The sequence below is a fragment of the Aquarana catesbeiana genome, linkage group LG04 (genome assembly GCF_042186555.1).
Source record: "Aquarana catesbeiana isolate 2022-GZ linkage group LG04, ASM4218655v1, whole genome shotgun sequence".
In the NCBI taxonomy this organism is placed as follows: Eukaryota; Metazoa; Chordata; class Amphibia; order Anura; family Ranidae; genus Aquarana; species Aquarana catesbeiana.
This window is the reverse complement of record NC_133327.1, coordinates 669,653,983-669,672,922: the sequence shown is the minus strand read 5'-3', so window position 1 is coordinate 669,672,922 and position 18,940 is coordinate 669,653,983. Positions and strand designations below refer to the sequence as shown.

Genomic DNA, 18,940 nt, shown 5'->3' with positions numbered 1-18,940 from the left:
GCTGCTGCTTTTGTGGAGTAAACACATAGTGCTGGTCAATGACTGCACAGCTTGTCATCAGGCACTTCCTGTAATAAAATCCAATCTACAACATGCTGTATACATGAAACCGGCCATTTTCCTGTTTAGAGGCTGTGTGTTGACACAACCACAATAAGTATCCCTGTTGTGGTATTGGACTCATTTCTGCTGAGCACAGCATTGCACAGGGTCATTATCTGTAGATACTGATTAAAGGGCAAGTCAAACATTGCTTTGTTTTTAACCACTTGCTTACTGGGCATTTGTAATTGTACCCCCTTCCTGCCCAGGCCAATTTTCAGCTTTCAGCGCTGTCGTGCTTTGAATGACAGTCACGCAACGCTGTACCCAAACAATTTTTTTTTTTTTTCACATAAATACAGCTTTCTTTTGGTGGTAGTTAATCACCACTGGGTTGTTATATTTTTTGCTAAAGAAACAAAAAAGACCGAAAATTTTGAAAAAACAAAAGCATTTTTCTTAGTTTGTTATAAAATTTTGCAAACAGGTCATTTTTCTCCTTCCCTGATGTGCGCTAATGAGGCTGCACTGATAGGCTGCACCGATGGGGTGGCACTGATGGACACTGATAGGTGACACTCATGAGGCGGCACTGGTGGGCACTGATGAGGAGGTACTGATAGGTGGCACTAATGAGCTCTGGGTGGCACTGATGGGCAGCACTAATAGGTGTCACTGATAGGCGGCACTGATGGGTTATACTGATAGGTGGCACTAATTGGCGGTACTGGTGGGCGCTGTTTGGCGGCACTGGTGGGCGCTGATTAATGGCACTGATTAGCGGCACTGATAGGGGGCACTGATAGGGGGCATTGATTAGCGGCACTGATAGGGGGCACTGATTAGCAGCACTGATGGGCATTGTGTGCGACCGATGTCCCTGTATCAGAAGCCGGTTAACGGCTTTCTTCCTTTGCTAACCGGCTTCTGTTTACTTCCGTGACCAGCTGTCATTGGCTGATAGCTGATCATGTGGTAAAGGGTCCTGATGTGATTGACCCTTTACCCTATTCTGTGATTAACCGAGTCTGAAGGGCTCAGCGATCACAGAGCGTCCTGCCCGCGCAAGCGGCGCAATCGTGGGAGGATGTTTATCGACGACCTCCCAGCACTGGAAGCCCACGCTGTAGCTATCTTTCGGCTATAGCGCGGGCGGAAAGTAGTTAAACACAAGTGACAGACATATCCTTCTGGATTCACAATAATATAAAGACATCTAAGATTTATTAAAGCTGAGCTCTGGGATGAGGAAATATTGTCTAATCACATTCATCCTATGTATTCTTTGAATATTGGTGTTTCTTTGTATATTTCTTCCAAATCTGTGCAGTAATCCAGTGTGAATATTTGGCTTCCTGTAAAAAAGACCGCTCACTGCAGCTCTCTCTCTCCCTAAGCAGGGTGACGGGTCTTGTCTCTGCCTCCTCCTGTAGTTCTCTGAAGGCAGCCTGTAGTGGGTGGAGCATGATTGGCCCCTCCCACAGCTCTGCTCTCTACACAGACTATGTAAAGCACAGTGATGTCATTGCTACTCTTACAAGATAATATCTGGGTTTGCAAGGGCATTTAGTGGTCATAAAGTTGATTTATGTTCTTCCAGCCCAGGCCTATTCTGGCTCTCGTCTCCTACATGTAAATATCATCATTTATTTGCTAGAAAATGAATCAGAACCCCCAACCATTATATATGATTTTTTGCAGAGACCCTAGGGAATAAAATGGTGGTCGTTGCAATTTTTTATGTCACGCGGTATTTTCACAGCAATTTTTCAAACACGATTGTTTTTTTTTGGGGGGGGGGGGATTTTCATGAATTAAAAGAAAACAAAACATTTAGTTAGCCCGTTTTTTTTTTGTTTGTTTTTTTTTTTATGTTACGCCGAGTAAATTGATACCTAACATGTCACGCTTTAAAATTGCGCACACTATGGGAATGGCGCAAAACTTTGGTACTTAAAAATCTCCATGGGCGACGCTTTAAATTTTTTTTTACAGGTTACCAGTTTAGAGTTACAGAGGATGTCTTGGGCTAGAATTATTGCTCTCGCTCTAACGTTCACAGCGATACCTCACATGTGTGGTTTGATTGCTGTTTACATATGCGGGTGCGACCTACGTATGCGTTCGCTACTGCGTGCAAGCATGAGCATTTTTTAAATTTTTTTTACACTTACCCTTTTTAATTTTTTTTTTTTTTTTTTTTTATCACTTTTATTCCAATTACAAGGAATGTAAACATCCCTTGGAATAGGAATAGGACATGACTGATCCTCTTTACGGAGAGTCTATAATGCCTCGTTTCCACTGAGCGGATCGGTTCGGGTCGGTACAGTTTGGAAGGCCTAGAATGGTCCGGCCTATTCAGGTGAGCATTTCCACTGCAAGTCGGTCCGCCAGGGGCCATACGTGGGTTTAGAAAAAATGCCTAGCATGGCGTCACACATCTGTCAATCAGTGGAATGTATTGTAGCTCCGCCCTAACCGAACCGTACCATTTTCTATGGCCCCACATCTGAAGCAGGACCCAGAATGGTGCAGTTCGGTCCAGTTGTATGGGCCGCTTTCATACTGGAAATACTCAAAATAGCGTACCGTACCAAACCAAACTGTTCCGCTCAGTGGAAACAAGGCATAAGTTCCCACATCTCTCCTCTATGTTTGAAAGCATGAGATCAAACAAAATCGATCTCGGGCTTCCCAGCAAAAAAAAACTGCAGTGTTTTATATCTGCCGGCGCCAGAAGAGACGTCATGATGTTGCTTCCGGCCTCCGAGGGTAATAGAGCTGGCCGGGGACCATCTGGTCCGTGGTCAGCTCTATAGTAAACCGCCGTCGCTTGCAGATTCATTCTCTGGCTCCCAGATCGCACAGGTGAGCCGGGAGAAGCCCCGGAGGGCGGCGGGAAGGAACGCCACTATGATTGCCTGGGTGTCCATGTGAAAAGATGACCCTGCCTGTGTTTACATACTGGGGTTTGACGTTCTGCTGACTTCTATCATTCAATTATGTGCAAACAAAAATTAATTTTTTTTTTTTTTCCCTTTTTCCTGGCATGTGATTTGGTATTCTTTTTAGAGCGAAACTTTCCCACATTCACTTAAAGCGGAGGTTCACACAAAAATTGAACCTCCACTTTTCGGACCCCTCCGGTGTCACATTTGGCACCTTTCAGGGGGGAGGAGGGTGCAGATACCTGTCTAAGATGGTATCTGCCCCCACTTCCGGCATGGACTCCTATGGGAGTCTATGCCTCTTCCTGTCCCCCCGCGCTGTCTGCTGGGACACACACGGGTCCCAGGAGATAGCGGGGACCAGTTAGGAGGCGCAGCGCGAATCTCGCGCGTGCGCAGTAGGGAATCGGGAAGTGAAGCCACAATGCTTCACTTCCTGATTCCCTCACTGAGAATGGCAGCGGCAGCTGCCGAGGACCGAGGGACGGTTCGGCCCCAGGTGCCGACACCGCTCGATTCGGGGACAGGTGAGTGTCCTTATTTTAAAAGTCAGCAGCTGCAGTATTTGTAGCTGCTGACTTTTACAAAAAACATTTTCGCGGGACTCCCTCTTTAACTTTGATGCAATATCCCTTGCAAAGTGCAACTTCCCTTGTAAAGAAAACCTCCTATTTGCCTTTAGTAAATGAACCCCAAGGATGTGCTAAAAGGTTCCCATCTCAGAAAGTTGGGAGGTATGTAGTTTGTAACAAGGATAATCATTTTGTGGACCGTGACGTCCAGATCATTTTCATCCCTCAGTTGATGGTTTAGCAATTCCTGGAGAAAGCGCTGAGCCAGCAACTGAATTGGAAGAAAGGTAAAGTGGCGGTGTGTATCTATCTTCTGTAAATGGAAGAGAAACAGACCCGGAACATTATCCCGCAGCTCGATACTAGAACAATGAACTCATCAGTTATCTGCACCTTATTGACTCCTGCACGTCCATTGGAGATAGCCCGCTTGTCCTGCACAGTAATTGATCTGCGTCAGCATTTTCTGCATACACATGCTGTGCCGGGTCTAATTCTTGGGGAAGCTTTCTGAGCAGCAGCGGCTGACTAAGGTTTTATCTCCTGGGCTTCAGAAAGGGCTGAGCTTTCCAATTTTTCAGCTGGAAGAGATGAATCCTTTGTACTGGGAAGTTATTCACCCTAAGGCACCTTGGATGTCTGTCTGGACCAGACAAGCCTGATTGGTGTCTTAATGTAGGCCTTTGACACTATCTTAGAGCAGAACTCCAGCTTGTATTTTACTTTTTTACATATCTTTGCTGCAAAAGTCTTTTTTTTTTTTTTTTCCTCTTGTGCTTTATGGCTCCATGTTCTGCATGCAGGGCCCTTTTGTGTACTCTCCTCCAGTAATTACTTAACCCAGTGGTGGTCAACTTAATGATATGGGGGGCCTTTAGTGTGGCCCTTGACATCACCAAAGGGCCACACATAAAATTCAGTACATATTCCTTGTCAGAGACAGCAGACACACAACAGGATATAGTCAAAGACTATGAACATGATACAAGAGATGGTCCGAGACTGTGGACACAATACTGGAAATGATCAGAGACTGCAGATGTGATTAAAGAGATGGCCAGAGATTGCAGACATGATGCAAAACATATTCAAAGAGGAGATGGTTAGTAACTGAAGGCAGGATACAGGAGATGGTCAGAGACTGTGGACATGATACGAGAGATGGTCAAAGACTGTGGACCTGCTACAAGAGATGGTCAGAGACTGTGGACCTGGCACAAGAGATGGTCAGAGACTGTGGACCTGGCACAAGAGATGGTCAGAGACTGTGGACCTGGCACAAGAGATGGTCAGAGACTGTGGACCTGGCACAAGAGATGGTCAGAGACTGCGGACCTGGCACAAGAGATGGTCAGAGACTGCGGACCTGGCACAAGAGATGGTCAGAGACTGCGGACCTGGCACAAGAGATGGTCAGAGACTGCGGACCTGGCACAAGAGATGGTCAGAGACTGCGGACCTGGCACAAGAGATGGTCAGAGACTGTGGACCTGGCACAAGAGATGGTCAGAGACTGTGGACCTGGCACAAGAGATGGTCAGAGACTGTGGACCTGGCACAAGAGATGGTCAGAGACTGTGGACCTGGCACAAGAGATGGTCAGAGACTGTGGACCTGGCACAAGAGATGGTCAGAGACTGTGGACCTGGCACAAGAGATGGTCAGAGACTGTGGACCTGGCACAAGAGATGGTCAGAGACTGTGGACCTGGCACAAGAGATGGTCAGAGACTGTGGACCTGGCACAAGAGATGGTCAGAGACTGTGGACCTGGCACAAGAGATGGTCAGAGACTGTGGACCTGGCACAAGAGATGGTCAGAGACTGTGGACCTGGCACAAGAGATGGTCAGAGACTGTGGACCTGGCACAAGAGATGGTCAGAGACTGTGGACCTGGCACAAGAGATGGTCAGAGACTGTGGACCTGGCACAAGAGATGGTCAGAGACTGTGGACCTGGCACAAGAGATGGTCAGAGATTGGAAACATGCTATAGAAGTAGTTGGAGACTAGGGACATGCTTCAGGAGGCGGTCATTGATTACAGACATGTTGTATGAGACTTCTAGAAATCGCTGCTATAACATAGCAATAGGGAAACACGGATTAGGGCCTTCGAGGGGCCCAAGTGCCGCATAAAAAGTGCCAATGGGGCACAGGTTTGGGAAACGGGCGCTTAGCCCACAAAAGCCATGGGTCTATTTGTCTAAATTCCTCCATATTTTAAAAGTGACCTTTTGACATTTGTTGAGGAAATCAAAGTTGTTTAGCTTTTGGCATCTGCCCACTGGCACAACAATATCTTCGTATTTTAGGTGGTAAATTGTATTTATTTAGCCACAAATTGCATCCTTCTGCATCCAGACCTCCAGCATAACTCTTAAGTGATATGAATGGTCTCCTACTAGGGAGGGTATGTCAGATGTGGATTGATGTTGCTTGTAAGAATCATCCAGTGGTGGACAGTCTACGAATATCCTTTCATCTGTGTCCAGGCCTATTTTGACAGCTGAAAAGGGGTACAAGCTGGACCCCACATCTAGTGTAAATTGTCTCCAGTATATCAAAGGGCCCCTTTGCAGCTGCACAGTATGTACAAATAGTCCACCTTGATGCATATGATTTTGTAGGACCACCCTCCTTTTTGTCTATAAGGGGGTCTTACAGTCTCTCTGGATTTTTCAGTAGTACCGAACAAGAACATACACTTCATGTCTCAGGACTGCTCACGTGATTGTGTGAATTTCCGGTATGTGATTCACTAATGCCCTGTACACACGGTCGGACTTTTTGACCGAATATGTGCGATCAGAGCTTGTTGTCGGAAATTCCGACCGCGTGTGGGCTCCATCGGACTTTTTCCATCGGAATTTCCGACACACAAAGTTTGAGAGCAGGCTATAAAATTTTCCGACAACAAAATCCGATCCTTTAAATTCCGATCGTGTGTAGACAAATCCGACGGACAAAGTGCCATGCATGCTCAGAATAAATTAAGAGACAAAAGCTATTGGCTATTTATTGCCCCGTTTATAGTCCCGACGTACGTGTTTTATGTCACCGTGTTCAGAACGATCGGATTTTCCGACAACTTTGTGTGACCGTGTGTATGCAAGACAAGTTTGAGCCAACATCCGTCGGAAAAAATCCATGGATTTTGTTGACGGAATGTCCGATCAATGTCCGACCGTGTGTACGGGGCATAAGACTAGGTTCACATCTATGTATGTGCGGTTGTTGAGTTTTTATGGGTTTTGTGTATTCTCATGTATGTTTTTGATTTGTTTTAATGTGTTTTTTGCATTTTTTTTATTGGTGTTGATGTTGAGAGGAGGTAGTGACTGTTGCCATGCAGTGATGCAGTTCCATTGAGGTCTATGAAACCAAAAACGCACTGTGCTGTGTAAAAAAAAAAAAAAAAAAAAGAAAAATCCCTCCACGCTTCCAAAAAATGTATTGCATGAAACTGCATAGATGTAAACTGGACCCATGGGAAATAAGGTTAAATGGATTGCAGCGTGTTTCTGTGGATCTGCAACACACCTTAAAAAACACATCAGGAATGTGAGCTCCCATTTTCCAGTCCTGGTAGTTCTCTTTATTAGAATGCAGCAGAAGGACTGAAACTACATGGTAGCAGGGATCAAACTGGGAGCTTTGGGTGAGATCTTGCTGGTGGTGTTTCCAAGATGTATTGAAAATCAATAAATGATCTGACCCACCAGACCACACACATAGCTACAATTTCAGGTTATGGTGGACATAATGCATGGTGTTTTTAGTTTAATGCATTTACTATGGGTTGTTTATATTAATCTCCAAAGTAGCAATAGTTACTATTCACAATCATTTGTTTTCCAAGGAAACGTGGGTAAATTTGGGCTACATTTCATCTCTGTGCCCCCTGTTCCTATCCTGTACTTGGTGCTTGATGCCGGTACAGAACACGCAGCAGCTGCTTATCCATGAAAGAATTTAAATCCATCTCAACAGATTTGTAGAATTTTCTCTTCCAGTGTATTTCAGGTCATTGTGTGGTATTAAGAGGTCAATGCTGCAAGTTCCAGTAGTCAGTAGGTTTTCCTTTCTAATCCAAGATTTTGCATTGACAGCTCTTTATGTGTAGTACTCGAAAAACAAAATGATACCCATTTTTTTTATTTTTATTTTTTTTGGAGCTTTTAATTTTGGTATCCTTGGTATATCCGTTTTTTTTTTTTTTTTGTTTTTTTTTTTTCTCTGCAATCATTCATTTAGCAAATGCCAAACTTTGTGATATTTTTGACATTAAGCAGCTGCAGCCAACGCATGATTGACTTCCCATGCGTATCTGTTTCTGATTTTATCAAACGCTACAGAGAAATTTTGTCTTTTTCCTCTTCAAGGTAAAGTAACTTACATACAGTATATGACTGTATCCCCTTTAAACTAGTTTGTTAAAATCGCACCTAAAAACAACAATCCAGCCATTTCATTGGTGAATTTTGTAATGTCCATCTGTAGCTGTCACCTTGTAGACAGGTGTGGTTCAGCCTCCCGACACAGGTGGCGCTGTCCCAGCAGCCGATCTGCAGGGGAAAATGGGAGTAAGCGGAGCTCTTGTTCCTTCGAGGCCTCCGTAGGTGTCACCAGGGAAGCAGCCATTCGATTGGACGCTGCTGTGCTGAATGGCCACCGCAACCATCTTTATGGAGGGCAGTGCTAATCGCATTTACAAAGTGGCTAAGTCAGGGACAGGAACCCATTAGTGAGGGACAGTGGGATTGATTAAGTAAAGGCAATTAGACTGTGCACTCTGCAAGTGCAGTTTCTACAGAGCTTAGTAAAGGTAAAGCTTCACTTTGGAAAGAAAACCCAATCGCATGCAAGGAAAAATAAACAGCATTTTTGCTTGCACATGATTGGATGATGGAAGTCAGCAGAGCTTCTGCTCATTTACTAAGCTCTGGAGCAACTACAAGTCTATTAGCCTTTAGTAAACCGACCTCTGGTGTCTAGCGCAGAAAAAGGTTCCGGTGGAGGAGGGACAGAGTTAGGGACCTCAAGACCGATTCCGCTAACCAGCAAGGCCTGCGGGTCTGGGCTTGGATCTCTTTTAGCCTCTTGGATGTCCTCGCCGCCATACCACCTATCAGCCACCTCTTTTGTCGGATGCTTCCAGGTATTGTAAACTTGTACCTGTGTCTTCTACAGCATAGAAAATGTGTATCAATCCTACTGCAAGAAACTGTTCTACTTGCTTTGGCTGCGATATTTAGGCCATCTTCCCACCTTGTTGGACCCTGTTCTTATGCAGCCCCACCTACATGTTGGTAGACCGTGACACCATTGTTTCTAGAAGCACAACACTTGACAATAAGACTTCCATTGTATTCTATGGGGCTACCATTCACATCTGAGCGATAAACTGTGAGCTTCTGGTGCTAAAGGAGTATGGACCCTTGTTTGGGGCAAGATTGCACATTTTTTGCTCCATAGATTTCAATAGGACCACATAAAAAAATAATAATATAACACGTTGTTGTGCCTAAAAGCTTGTCTTCTCTTTCTCATAACCTGTTTTTCCACAAAAACGCTTATGCCTGAAAACATGCAAACATTGTAAAAACAATTAGGCATTGTTCACATTAGGGTGTTAGATTCTTCAGACAACGTCCAAGTAAATTTTTGTACAGGTATTGAAAAGTCCCTGCAGCGAGGAAAGTTTCCAAAACTGGCCTCAACCAACTTTATTGCACTCCAGCATCTGAAAAGAATAACCGGAGATAAATAAGTAAAATAAATAAGATTCCAATATCTTAGGTAGTTTGCTAATACAATGAAACTCAACATCTAAAAATACCTTTTAGCTTGATACGTTCCAACTTCACAACTTTCTTGCAGGAAATGGACCTTTTATCTAGATCCCAAAAACAGTATTTCTAACTTACAAAGCTGCTGCCACACAATGTCTCTCCATAGAGTAATATGCTCTGGCTTCTGCTGAGGTTTGAGATGCTGAGAAAAAGATCAGTGATTATTCTTTATAGAGATTCACAACAAGGGCACAACTGACCTTGATTACCCCCGTTTCTAGGTGCACACTTTGCTCATCATACTTGATTTTCTGGTGCTACTGTCAGTCTACATTGTACATGTATTCTAGGCTTGTTTGTGGGGGGACTTAGATCTGATATATCTCAAGTGTCACGTGCAAATGTTCTACATCCTGAGACTAATGCCTAGTACACACGGGCCGAATGTGGGGAGACATAGGCCGGTTCAATAAATACCTGCCAACATTCGGCCTGTGGGTATGTCAGCCAGTGCAACAGAAGCCAGCCACTTGGCCTGCATCTGTCGGACGAGGATGCTGGAAAACCAGCAGCCGACCGGCTCCCGATCAATGCTCTCAGCCAATAGCTGAGAGCGCTGACCGACGTGTTCTGGCGGGGGGAGCCGCCCCCTGTCAGAACACAACAGCTGGTGATCGCTGTACGAACGTCGGATTGTTATTACAACGGCTCCGACCAGAGCTTGTCAGTTTTTAGTTGTCAGACTATTAGCTTGTACCAGGCTTTAGTCTGTATGGACGATATGGAAACTTGCTGACTCTACACGATCCACAGGTAGTGTTAACTCACCAGAAGACTGAGAAGAAACTAGGGTTGCACCAATACTAGTATCGGTGCCGATACCCAGTATTTGCACAAGTATCGGTATTCCTGCAAATGCACCGATACTTTCAGGCTCGGTTCTATGAGCTGTCAGTGGGTTTCTCCTGTTGACAGCTGAAGTGTTAAAGAAGTCCGGTAATTGGAGCTGTCAAAAAAAAAAAAAAGCAGCCGGAAATGTTTATTAACAACACTAAAATAAAAAGAAACATTGTTTCTTTTTGAATCTTTCTGCTTCTTCATCTGCAGATCAAATGGATGAACAAATGTTCCTCTGTTTAACCCTTTATTAACCCTTAATTTTCTCTAATCCGCCTTAATTAACTCCCTATTCTCCTCCATTAAATTATTTTCCTGCTTTTTTTGTTCACGTCTATTTTATAAACGATAAACAATTAAAACTTTTGTTTTGTTTGCTTTGTTAGCGAATATTTTATATGTATATATATATATATTAAAGGGGAGGTAAACCCCGAAGGGTTTTACTTCCTCTTTCGCTCCCCGCAAGGCCTACAAATGAAAAGCAATAATGGGCTAGCATGCATCGCATACTAGCCCATTCTACGACACTTACCTGCAAACGAATCCCGCGCTGTCCCCTGAGCAGGCCACGTCCATCTTCGCCCCTCTTCCTTCTGGGGCCACGGACACCGGCTCTGTGACTGGCCAGAGTCACGTGACGTCAGTCATGGCACACGCTGGGGGAAGAAACGGCACGGTGGTCCGTTTCTTCACAGCTCATGCGCCGATGATGACATCGGCGCACTACAAGTGAAATATCTCCTAAACGGCGCACGTTTAGGAGATATTTCCTCTGCCTGTAGGTAAGCCTTATTCTAGGCTTACCTATTGGTAAAAGTCGACAAAAAGCATTTACAACCACTTTAACGTATATTTACACATTTCACATTGAAAAAGCGCAAAATTAAAAAAAAAAAAATGTATTTACAGGCAGTCCCCGAGTTACGAACACCCGAGTTACGAACGGCCTCAAATGCCGGCCACTTGTGCTCCGCGCTGTTTCTGGATACCTCTGGACACATCACATACTGCAGTACTACATGTACTGCATGGCCAGAAGAGCCCCAGATAACATAACAAGTGCCCGGAACATCCCACATCCATGCACAGGCGGACGTTACACTTACGAATGCAGAGTTCCGACCAGAAGTTACACTTACGAATGCAGTGTTGCAACTTACGAACAACTTCGACTTACAAACAAACCTACAGTCCTTATTGTGTTCGTAACTCGGGGACTTCCTGCATTTCATTTGTAAATAACTTTTCAATGATTTGTACCATTGCTGACAGCTGAAGTGAAAACAAAACCGTTGCGGTAAGTATCGGTAACTGGCATCAGCGAGTACTAAAAAAAGTATGGGTACTCGTAAAAAAAAATGGTATTGGTGCATCCCTAGAGGAAACCAATGTAATTGTGTGCCAACCTGGCACGTTAGGCAATGTTTTCTGACATATTTTGTGCGACAAATCTTTTATCTCCCCAAAGCTTTCTGACTCTGAATGGGATGGAACTCTACTGATTTAGAGACCTGGTAAAGCTGAGAGTGGAAATAGGGACTCGGCTAACTAACAAACAAGAGGCAAAAAGAGGGGAACAAACCAAATGCTTGAACAGGCTTTTGGCCCTGATTTGGGAATGCACCACAAATTAAGGTGTAGATCTATACCTCCTAGGAAGAAAATACAAGTGTGAAAGGGCCATGATGGAAGCAGCTATTCCATGAATCATGTGCCACATACAAGTTCTGTGCAATATAGGAGGGGTAGCCTTTGTCAGGCGCTTAGTCTGTGTCACCGCAACAACTGTTGGGGTGCTTAAGGGTGGAAGTTGAGAAATTCTGTTTTTGCACACTCCCCGGTAGAGTCATTTTTGTGCATTAGTCAGCTCACTCTCCCATAAGCTATGAGCAGGCCGCTGTCCTTCGGTTAAAGGCTAGTATTACTATTCTTCTGCCAATTATATGTCTCATGCTCCACTTATCCCAAAAGCCAAGTGTGCGATATCGTATGATTCTAAAGAGGAAGAGGAGGCTCAGCCGGCAACATCAATCACAACACACTGTCATCTGCTTCTTCCTAAGTGAACATGGAGGGGGCTATTAATGGTACAAACCCCCAAACCTGTCCTTCCACCCTGGATGCACAGAATACGACTATTGTTCCCTGAACTTGAATAAATCCATATGTGTTCTGGAGACATCTGCTTTGCTAAGATATGGGCTTTTTTTTGTGGTGCGCCATTAATTCCGCTACACAATTGAAATCTGACATTCCTTGAAAGTCCACGTAAAATACGCACACTGCTTAAAGCCAGAAATATGCGGCGGGTAGGTCTATGGGCTGGGTAAAAGATATATTTTATAAGCCATTTTAGGAAAATTTATTTAACTGCTCTTGTTTTGTCATTTTAAACATTTTCTTGGATGTTGTTCTTTTTGTGGTGGTAAATTTTAAAGAGCATATAAACCCCAAAATAAAAATGTAATAGAAAGGCAAGATACATACAAATAATTTAAGTAACCAAATGTGGTGACTGCATGATTTCCTTTCTTTTTAGGCTTTTTTTTTTTTTTTTTTCACCTGGTGATCCGGGGCAGTAATACTCTTCCTGTCCTAGGGCATCCCCTATACTCACCATTGTCGCCCTAGGCAAGGACTACAGGATTCCTCCTTCACCTCTTTTCCATAACCTAGAGAAGTGGCATTCTATAATTCAGAGAAGAAGGAACTTACAAAGGATTTCTATCTCTATCAATAGGCGTTTTTTCTGTATTTTCAGAGAATATTCTTAGCCTGAAAAAAGAAAAACAAATTCGGCCACCACATATAAGGACTTGTAAGCTGCAATATTTTACATCCTTGTTCTATTGTTTTTCTGTTTGTTCTATATGCTTGCCGCAGCATGTGTGCAACCCCATCCAGCTGCCTTTGCAGCTTAACCACCTGCCGACCGCGCTATAGCCGAATTAATCATAAGACGGCCTCCCGTGATTACGCTCGCTGCGGGGCGCAGGCGGCACGCTCTGTGATCGGTGTCCCGAGGACACTGCTGATCACAAGATTGAGCTACAGAGCCAATCAGCGGCCCTTTACCACGTGATCAGCTGTGTCCAATCACAGCTGATCACGGATGTAAATAGAAGTTGGTTATTGGCATTCCTTTCCTCATGCTGACAGTATGAGGAGCAGAGAGCCGGTAACTGGCTTCTCTAAAAGGGACATGCACACTGATAATTGGGGCATTGATTATCAGTGTTCTGATTATCAGTGCAGTCCCAACAGTGCCGCATTATCAGTGCAGTCTCACCAGTGCCTCCTCATCCGTGCCCGCCAGTGCCTCCTCATCCGTGCCTGCCAGTGCCTCCTCATCCGTGCCCGCCAGTGCCTCCTCATCCGTGCCCGCCAGTGCCGCCTCATCCGTGCCTGCCAGTGCCGCCTCATCCGTGCCCACCAGTGCCTCCTCATCAGTGCCCGCCAGTGCCTCTTCATCAGTGCCCACCAGTGCCTCTTCATCAGTGCCCGCCAGTGCCTCTTCATCAGTGCCCGCCAGTGCCTCTTCATCAGTGCCCGCCAGTGCCTCTTCATCAGTGCCCGCCAGTGCCTCTTCATCAGTGCCCGCCAGTGCCTCTTCATCAGTGCCCGCCAGTGCCTCCTCATCAGTGCCCGCCAGTGCCTCCTCATCAGTGCCCGCCAGTGCCTCCTCATCATTGCCCGCCAGTGCCTCCTCATCATTGCCTGCCAGTGCCTCCTCATCATTGCCTGCCAGTGCCTCCTCATCATTGCCTGCCAGTGCCTCCTCATCATTGCCTGCCAGTGCCTCCTCATCATTGCCTGCCAGTGCCTCCTCATCAGTGCCTCCAGTGCCTCCTCATCAGTGCCCGCCAGTGCCGCCTCATCCGTGCCCGCCAGTGCCGCCTCATCCGTGCCCGCCAGTGCCGCCTCATCAGTGCCTCCTCATCAGTGCCCGCCAGTGCCTCCTCATCAGTGCCCGCCAGTGCCTCCTCATCGGTGCCCGCCAGTGCCTCAGTGCCCACCAGTGCCTCCTCATCAGTGCCCGCCATTGCCTCCTCAGTGCCCACCAGTGCCGCCTCATCAGTGCCCACCAGTGCCTGCCAGTGCCTCCTCATCAGTGCCTCCTCTTCAGTGCCCGCCATTGCCCCCTCTTTAGTGCCCGCCATTGCCTCCTCATCAGTGCCCACCAGTTCCGCCTCATCAGTGCCCACCAGTGCTGCCTCATCAGTGCCCATCAGTGCCGCCTTATCAGCACACATCAGTGAAGGAGAAAACGTACTTGTTGGCAACATTTTATAACAAACAATAAAAAGGTTTTTTGTTTTTGTTTTTTCAAAATTTTCGGTCTTCGTTTTTTTTTTTTTTTTTGGCAAAAAAAAAATAAAAAAACTGTTATGCTTTAAATACCACCAAAAGAAAGCTATATTTGTATTTGTCATGAGTGTTGCATGACCACGCATTTGTCATTCAAAGTGCAACAGTGAAGGCTGAAAATTGGCCTGAGCAGGAAGGGGGTAATAGGCAAGTGGCTAAGGGGGTGGTAAAAATACAACTCAACTGCCTGTTTTTACCTTCCGCCTAACTGCAAAAGTAAATGAGTCATAACTTGCTGTTGTGTATAAGACAATGGAGTCTTTTAAATTAATGGTACCATTTTGGTCAGAGTGTGGCCGTCCCCACTTGACAGAAGTTGATCGTTTGATTGACTTCTGTCAAAGGGCCATGCTGGAAATTGTTTTCTCAATCGGAGACTGCAGCTAATCCGCTACAGCCGCTGATCAGTGTATTCTGACCGAGGCAGGTGCCGATGTCAGAATGCAATGGGGTTGATTTACTAAAGGCAGATGTATTGTGCACTTGTATAAGTGCAGTTGTGCTCTGCAAGGGAGTTTGCTGCATTAGTAAATGAGGTAAAGCTTCACTTTGCAAAGAATACCCAATCACATGCAAGGAAAATAAAAAAAATGCATTTTTGCTTACACATGATTGGATGATGGAAGTCAGCAGAGTTTTCCTTTTATTTACTAAGCTCTGGAGCAAATTCCCTTGCAGAACTCAATTGCACTTGCGAAGTGCACAATCTATTTGCCTTTAGTAAACCAACCTCATTGTATTCTGGCATTTTTCATTCTGGGCCATTGAAAACCATGTATGTATTCTGAAAAATGGATGGAAAAAGCAGCAGGCGGCATTTTACTAAAGCACAGATGGAAGCTGTCCGTTGATTACAATGGCACAGATTTCCTCTTGCTCTTTCTGTACGGTTTGGTTTGTTTCCAAACATTGGCAAATCCCGAACAATGGAAATGGGCCTTAAAGGCATGCCAAGGCTGGAAGCTCATTATTTCTCAGCGGAGAGTTTCTAAATGCGGCTCTGCCATAAGGACATTAAGTATTTCGGTTATTTTGCTGTATGACGTATATACTTTATTGGGTTGTTTTGTATTACATTGTGAGATATTTTCTAAGCATTATCAGCTCTTCTAAGCAGGGCCCTCTTGTATTGTATTGTATTGTAATTGTACTGTCTGCCCTCGTTCTGTAAAGCGCTGTGTAAACTGTTGGCGCTATATAAATAATAATAATAATTATCGTATTTGCTAAGCATTGTCAGTGATATCTCCTTTTCTTTCTTTTCAGGAATCTTTACAGCAGTTGGTTATGATGTCTTTACCGAATGTTTTAACGATTGGAAAAAATCCCTTTTCTGGTGAGTAATGATGAATATTTCTATTAAACGTACACAGCCATAGTAGGTGTTTGCATGAAGATATATATTTGTAGCACCCTGGAGTTGAGGCAGGATTGCTCCTCACAATTTTTCTGTTAGGAATACTTATCCTGGTTGATGGAGATCTATTGATTTCTCCCTAAGTTTGGCCTTGTTGCACTTTTCTCTTCTACCACTAGGTGGCCAGGTACTTGGTGGTATGAGAAGGGCATCGCAAGGTCAGGCTATGGGTATATGGGGTATCCCAGCCAATGGGCAAGGGTTTTCTTGCATTTCTTGGCCTGCTGGGAGAGCCTATATATTGTGGTGAGGTCAGGTGATCTGTGTTCGGTGCCACCTGGACGGCTGTCTGGGTGGATGCATGTTGTACTGCCCCGCGCTGCTAGGCCGGAGATTTGGCCTATCCCGAGCACATCTGGCTGCTAGGCTGTCTTGAGGGCCTATCCAGAAGCAAAAGAGAAGCAGCACAGGGTTGGGATTGCGGCTTGCAGTCCAACCAAAAGTGACGGTTCTGCCGGCCGGAGAACCTGTCGTGGTCGGAGGTAGAGGGGAAGCTGTCTCCACTAAGGTACCAACCACCTTTATTACCAGGGACCACAGTGAGTAGCTGAATCAAGTACCGGAGTGGTATTCTCACCAACCGGTACGGTGAAGAATCGGGAAACTTCAGTGGGTATTAAGCCAGGGACCCAGCCAGCGGAGGTGACGTTGCAGAGCAGCTTTGTGTGTCAAGCCAGGGACCGATCAGGCCAGTGGGGTCGAAGCTTGGGAAGTATCTTGAGCGCCAAGCTAGGGACCCAGCAGAGAAGCGGGGGTGACGCTTGAGGAAGATACCACCGCGAAGATTAGAGGAGCTCAAGGGATTTAGTGGCAGTGAATCATCTAGTCTAGTGAGAGACCGGGATTTCAGTGAACTGAAGAACTGCAAGGAGAGACTGTAGTAGAAAGGAACTGTTACGTTTGTGTTAGGAACTGTTAAAGACTGTTGCCATAGGAGACAGCATTCCTACACGTGCAGATGTGGTGTCTTGCTGGATGCCTTTCCCTGCATGGCTGTCCTCCCATTGAAGTCTGAGTCTGTCAATTGAACTTGCAACTACTCAAGGGTGTCCTGGCCCTAACCCTCTTTCCCCAAAAAAGTTTAAGAGAAATAAAAATCTCTTTTGCATTCAAGACGTGTCTGGCACCCAATGACATTATCCATCTTGCACCCACTATGCCTCACAACCCACCATCTACAGAAGTATGTCCGCTATCCCTGGCCCTGGAGGTCCTCATTAGACCAAAGGAGGTTTGGGACCTTGCTACATATTGTTTATCCAGCTCTGTCTTCAAGGGTCTATCCACTTTATCAGAGAGCCTGTACATTGTCCAGTTATTACAGCAACACCAACAGTGGCGGTCAGTGGTCATTTTTTGGGGGGGCGGGCGGCAAACAGTTTGGCCAGATTGAGGATCAGTCACCTGGGTGGGCTCCTGGTGCAATGCTCTTCACCACAAGCCCACCCTATTTTGAAGCCTATTAGAGCCTCTGGCTCTAATCAGGTGCTTAAAAAACACACCCTCCGCCGCTGTAATTCACGCGCCTGTCGTCCTGAAAGGGGCCGGATGCATATAAAGGTGGTGGCGGTGTCCTTCAAAATAGCAGCCATGAATAGAGAATGGGGGTGGTGGCTGTGGATAGAGGGGACGGCGCTCTGGCGCCCTAATGGACGAGCCACCGCTGAACACCACTAATTCAAGTGCCAGGTGCACTGGTTGGACCATGTAGGGCAGTTGTGTCAAACTTGATTTTATTGCGGGCCGCATCAGCATTATGGTTTCCCTCAAGGGACTGATTGTAACTGTAAGACCAGATTTCCAGAGCACCCGCCCCCCTTTACATCAGATGTCAAGAACTCCTCCACCCTCCCTTACTTCACAGTGCACCCCCTTACCTTGTGCTGCTGCCGGGAAGAAGACGGGGCAGAGATGGGAAGCAGAAAGGGCAGGGTCTGGAGGAGGGCTGGAGTCGGCTGTCTGATCTGGTGGAGGGCTGGAGTCAGCTGTCAGATCTGGTAGAGAAGTTCTGTCCTCCTCTCTGGTGCCGACTGCTGAGACAAGGTGTAGTCGGAGATAAGGGGGGTGCCGCAGCTGCAGGAGAGGTGCAAGGGCCACATGAAATGGTCTGGCAGGCCAAGTTCGGCCCGTGGGCCTTGTGTTTTTGGCACATGTGATGTAAGGGGTTCCTAGGAGGCAATGAGAGCCTGTACGTGTCGGGACCTCTCAAAAATAGTTTTTCTGCACAAACAAGCCCTAATTATTCCATTTTATACAATGGAATGATTATACATGTGCTGGTTTGTTCTTGCCAATATTGAAATCGCCTATCATTCATGGTGAAATGTCTGCCTGTTTGGGCCTAGTTATAGTCCACAGCAGTGTTTCTCAACTCCAGTCCTCAAGGCGCCCCAACAGGTCATGGTTTCAGGATTTCCCTCAGATGAAGCAGCTGTGGTAATTGCTAAGGCAGTGAAACTGATCAAATCACCTGTGCAAAATAATGGAAGGTCTGAAAACATGACCTGTTGGAGCGCCTTGAGGACTGGAGTTGAGAAACACTTTTCCACAGGACATATACGTGCCACTGTCCAGTAAGTGTCTGTCAGATATGATCATTATTTAAAAAAAAAAAAATGTTCAAATGTGATTGAAACAAGTGGCAAAGTGTCATTTCCGTCATACCCTAAATAAGCCTAAATCTACTTCCAACCCTATTCTAAGACTATTCAATCAACCCTGCAAAAGGAAAGATGCTTATACTTAACTATTCTGAAGGTGGCAGGGTTTTTATGTGAAGAGAACGTTGCAGCCTCTAGATGGCCTTGTGCATGAGACCTAAATCTCCTTTAAAGTGGTATTCCAGTCAAACCCTAACTAAGCCTAAATCTACTCCCACCCCAATTCTAAGACTATTC

General features: G+C 45.6%; 1 protein-coding gene across 8 annotated transcripts in view; it reads left to right on the top strand.

Moving 5' to 3' along the window:
* CCDC88A (coiled-coil domain containing 88A) overlaps nucleotides 1-18,940 on the top strand; it is a 265,646-nt gene that overhangs the window by 77,527 nt on the left and 169,179 nt on the right. For all 8 annotated transcript variants that reach the window (XM_073628603.1, XM_073628602.1, XM_073628598.1 and 5 more), the window contains exon 4: nucleotides 15,893-15,962. In XM_073628603.1, coding sequence (XP_073484704.1) covers nucleotides 15,893-15,962 — 70 coding nt within the window. The remainder of the gene's footprint in view (nucleotides 1-15,892; nucleotides 15,963-18,940) is intronic.